At 42.8% G+C, this 5,319-nt stretch overlaps 1 protein-coding gene across 2 annotated transcripts in view; it reads left to right on the plus strand.

Annotated features, from left to right (window-relative positions):
* The first annotated feature begins 851 nt into the window (after positions 1-851).
* Positions 852-5,319, plus strand: part of LOC126537544 (alpha-tocopherol transfer protein-like) — a 16,290-nt gene continuing 11,822 nt past the window's right edge. For both annotated transcript variants that reach the window (XM_055074343.1, XM_050184644.3), the window contains exons 1-3: positions 852-1,191; positions 1,455-1,574; positions 3,132-3,264. In XM_055074343.1, coding sequence (XP_054930318.1) covers positions 1,030-1,191; positions 1,455-1,574; positions 3,132-3,264 — 415 coding nt within the window. In that variant the 5' untranslated portion in view covers positions 852-1,029. The remainder of the gene's footprint in view (positions 1,192-1,454; positions 1,575-3,131; positions 3,265-5,319) is intronic.

Consider the following 5,319-nt stretch of genomic DNA (forward strand, 5'->3'; position numbering starts at 1 on the left):
TTACTGCCGAGTGCAGAGGCATTATTTTTGTGTCTTGCTTAGCTTGCTTCATTAGATCTCTGTCGGCACTGAAACTACAGTGAGGGACCAGAATTCGTTGAATACGTAAGAAAGTACTTATTATAGCCTCCTGTAATGGGACGTTTTCAAAAAATAACATTAAATGGAATGTGGTTTTATGACGCAGATATATTTTGTATGTAGTGGTTTTCGTGATCTTCGGCTTGCAGTGATTTGCGTGATAACGAACAGCTTTTGTAAGTCTGAGCTGAAAAGTCCAAATTATTCTTCGTATTTACACTTTCCCCAAATCATCGAAGCGCGTGGTTTTGGAGTACTGTATTCCTGCGAGAGAAATCTAATCTAGTTGCTGACCAGCCCGTACTGCGCACATAGCAGTGTGCTCTAGTGTTCTTTGTCTTTCTTATACGGTACGACTCCAAAGAAACATCACTTTATAGTCAGCGCATCGGTCATATTTGTACCACTGGTCCCGCTGTGCGCTCTGTTCGCAATCTGGAACTGCATTTCTCTTGTTGCATATCTCTCAGCCGGACGCGCCTTTCTTTTTGTCAAGGATATAGTGTGGAGTGTCTTCAGACATGCATACGCACTCAGCACAACCGAACAAATACCGGTGTTTACAAAGCATGCAGGCAGTTCGGCTCCACTCGAATATGAGCAATCTGCTTCAAGAGCTCGAGAAATGAAAGTATATTATCAACGCTTTAGACTTATCCGAACCCAAATGGCCTTCAGCCATTTAACGAGAGAGTGAAAGGGTCTCGAAATAGCAACAGCAACGCACGCTCTCTTGTGCATACATTTGTCACTCGGCTTCCGTCGTCTGTCCTGGTGGCTGCAAACAAGGACGCGATATGTGCTGCACTTTGCACAGCGGTCGCGTATACATCGATAATTACCGTGGCCATTGTGACATTGAACCCGCACCTTTTCCGTTCGCTGCAGCGCAGTAAATATTGTCGCCGGGTTCCGCTGCTTATATTAGCCGGCCTTGTGCGGTAGTTTATGCAAAAAGATTCCCATTCTCAGACAGGCCCTGGAGATGTCTTAGCACCAGCGGGCTGGCATTCACAAAGCGTCTTTTCTAGGTGTGCGGTGCCCTTGGTAGCTGCGCACTGCAAGCCACGTCGACAATTCGGTTCAAGAATCGCCATCAACAGATCGCACGTATGTTTTATTTTCTCCAAAAACCAGCCTGTTTAACGCTAACTTGACGTGTGACTTTCAATTTAACGACACATTGCTGATAAATCTAGTCATTAGGAGTTAGCTTACATAACGTGAAATGGCACGTTACCTATATTATCTGTAGTACTCATTTAGCTATGTGTTCTTTATGAGAATGTTTGACTGTATCTAAGCGTAACTGTATCCCATTAGCCCGGCCTTCTTTGCAATTTATGCGAAAAGACTTATGCATCTTGGGACAGGTTCTTGGAACATCAGAACACCAGCGCGTCGTCCCCGTAAGGCGACTGTGCAGTGTCGTGGGTAGTGTTGCATTGCAAACAACCATGACGAAAGGATTCAAGATAAGCAATCAGCAAGTAGTAAGTATAATTTTTTTCTCAGGAACTGACCTCTTTTTAGCAAACTAAACAAGTGGCTTTCAATTTAGCGATGCATTGCCGATGAGTAAAAAGGTTAAGAGTATATCACAATGTTATATGGTACGTTATTTACGTTGTCTGTTTTACTGTTGTGACTTTGTCTTACGAGAATGCTTAACCAACTCTGTCTTGGCGTTTTTGTTAGTGTGGCCGGAGCAACACAGCACAGCACATCCAGTGTTGACTATGGCTAAACAAGAATTAGAGACATTGCTCGGTTGCGTGTATTTTGTGAAGTCCCCAACTTGTTCACTCTGTGAGTATACAGTTACCCATGTATATAGTACAGGGTATAGTATACTCGTACAATTAACTCCGGTAGGCATCATGTCGAACATAGCATCAACTTAGAACGACACGTGGACAGGAATGCTCAACGGCTCAGTACTTAAATAGGGCCTTCACCGTAATCTGTCGGCGCTAACTGCTCTGCAATATAATTAGGACCCTTTCACTTAACGCCGCTTTGATTGTCTAGGTATCTCTAGAAGGCGATTAAAGAAATGAGAACACTGAAGTATAAAGCGTGTGGTTATTTCGGGAGGTGCATAAATGGAAACAGCGATCACTGATAAGTCAACTGTGAAGTCGTTAAAACGCTTAGGCACCTCCATTCCCCACATGCATGTGCCAGATGCACGGCAATATGACGGCCCTTTCGGGAGCGCTTTTGCGGTGGCAGGATCCCTCTGTGCCGATCCAATAAGGATAATGAAACGCAGCTTCTGTCCGAATTTCAGGCAGCCATAATCTAACAAAGCATTTTGATTTGCCATAAAAAAAGCCCTGTAGGGTCTGGTACCCTACCCTGGAGCAATATTAATGAAGATTCTGTCGCTTATAGTATTGTGAAAGATTAAATCATTGTAACTACTAACGCTTGTTCAGACATCATGGCCGGTATTATGTAAGCATTTGTTTGGCTCAATTGCTATAATTCATCATTCACGGCTACCTGAACGCGCTGATAACGTGTGTAGAGTGCCGCTCTGACCACTGCAGAAGTCCAAGAATAGCATTACATGAAAATCCCTATGAATTATTACGACCCTTTCTTATATAAGACTGTTTGTTCATTAGACCACTCACGATAACAATCGGTGTGACGACGATATTATCGCCCTGGTGAGCGCCAGTTCCACATGGCACTTACGTAAGAGAAAGTTTGCAAATGCCGGGACCATGTCTTACAAAATGCCAATTCATCCAATTCTATTAATGTTTTACATCCAATCTCACCGAGTGACCGTCCCCGGCAATAGTGGTGGCAAGGTTTAGTGGAAGCCAAGGGCAACGAACAAACAACTGAAAATGATAAGAAGTGCAACAAAATAATGCGCCTGCCGAGATTCGCCGTAAATGAAAAATATTATACAAGCGGTAAAGCTTCGATTGCGTAGTGTAACGGCTGCAACGAAAGCCCCCTTCGCCCCACCCACATCACTAATATTTATTCTTTTTGTTTCTGATGCTGTGCTGCAACCTGCCGGAATACAGATGGATAAGCAGAATGCCGCCCCCACCAACTCTAAACCAGCGCTGGATCTGGAAGAAGTGGCAAGGCTTCAACTCGGTGAAACACCTGAAACCAAAGCAGATTCCTTGTTATGGCTACGCCAAGCGTTAGCAGGTACATCTCTGTTTTCTATCTTCACTATCAACAATGAGCGCATGAGGTGTGTCTGATCCCTAACGTAAAGTGTTTGATGTTGCGGTGGCGACACCGCCCCGGCACTCTCCAAGGGCTTCAGAAAGACACCATGAGGCATTCGAACTCAGCAGACATTAATAGAAAATGGCCTACTCCAGTTAAAGTATTGCTGAACATGCCATTGAGGGCAAGCACTTGGCGACTCTGTTGCAACAGCATGGCATCTTGTATGTTAATGTCTACAAAAAAAAAAAAAACATTGGTCTCAGTCTAACTGTGCTCTGGGAGTGTCACCGGTTTCCGCTGGCAGGCCATCAGTTCTAGAATCATTAGAATAGAATACACTTAGAATACAGCATTAACACTGCGAAGTCAAACTCTTATATATCGCCTAAAAACGCACTCAAAAAGTGAACAGAATAGAATGTGGCGTTACCCACTTCGTTCAGTCATCATCACTGTCCACGTTGTGCGCTTTCTCTATCTCATTTCTCACTGGTACTCTTGTTTGACCATGTCAGTATTCCCTCCTACAGGGGGCAAAATCAAAGGAGGCTCTAATTTTTCGTGGCACGCACCAGTGCAAAACAGCAGCGACTATAGATAGCGCAATGTGTAACAGGACTAGCTCTGCGTTCTAGGGCCTGGGGCAATCGTCTACGTCTATTCGCCAGTACAGAGTCCTTTGGTAATTGAGCGAACGTGCTTGCAAGTCATGTAATCATTCCTGCTAGAAGGAATGACAAATGTGCGAGGTAAAGACGTGTGCTGCACAGCACTTCCGCAATATCCCTATATTCTAGCGAGTGAAGAGCATTGGAGCATCACAGGAGCCATGCAGGTTGTATAAACCATATCCGTACAAAATATATTAAATCCAGTTGTCGGTAAACGCTAACAAAAGTACATGTCGTACATACTTGACCATCACAGCATTATACGTTGGTAGCGCACTTTTCATTTGTGTTATAACACGCATACATTTCAAATGTTTGCCAAAAATATTGTCGTCATCACCATAAGCATATCTTAATGTATACTGCAGGACAAACGCCTGTCTCAGTGATCTCCAATTACACCTGTTTTGCACTAGCTGATTATGTATTGCGCCTGAAAATTTACTAACTTCATCGCCTCACCTAACCTTTTCCAATCCTCAACTGCGCTTCCATTGGCGCCCATTCTGTAACTCCGATGATCCACTGGTTATCCACCCAACGCATCCATGAGCTGCCAAGCGGCAGTCTTCTCTCTTAATGTCAACTAGAACATCGCCTGTCCTAAAGTATTAACGCATTAACGTGAATTACATATTGCCCCGTTAACTCAATATGTATTTGCATGTATATATCTAAATTTCTACGGCGTGTTTTGTGGCTATCACCAAGCTTACGGCGACGGTCCCAAAACACAGCAAAGTACGCAGATGCCCCATGTAGCACTGTTTCATTTGCTTGAAAAAAGGCAGTTCCATAAAAAAATACGTTAAATTATGAAAAAATCACTGCCTCCCCTTGTCTAAAATTAAATGTACATTGGAATTTGTAATCGAGAATTTATTGGGCAAGTTTCTGTATTTATTGATTTCATTATTGTGTATCGCCAACTGATTAGAAGAAATATTCGGCATATGTTTTCGATTCTTTTCCTGTACGTGTTAGACACATTGCTTCTCGCTTTCACATAAAAGACCCCGCAAAGTAATATATTGTAATTTAATTCGAAAGCTTTTGTTTTCTTCTTCAGTTATTCTGTAAAGGCTTTGTATGAATCGCTTGGAATAACCTAGCAGTCGCAAGTTTTAAAGATGCAAAGAATTTTACCTCACATATTTTTTTCTTTTGCTAAACCGTGCACTCTCGTAAAGCATGATTAACTCGTGCTCTTCGAGGGAATGTTTTTACCTATTGTGAGTAGCATTACATGAATTTTATATTGCAGGCAACGCTAATACTTTGGTTAGGTTAGCTCTTATCACTGCACTAAGTGATGTTGGTCTGGATCTTAGTTTAGATCAACTAGCTCTAATATTAG

This window comes from Dermacentor andersoni, chromosome 4 (genome assembly GCF_023375885.2).
Source record: "Dermacentor andersoni chromosome 4, qqDerAnde1_hic_scaffold, whole genome shotgun sequence".
Taxonomy (NCBI): domain Eukaryota; kingdom Metazoa; phylum Arthropoda; class Arachnida; order Ixodida; family Ixodidae; genus Dermacentor; species Dermacentor andersoni.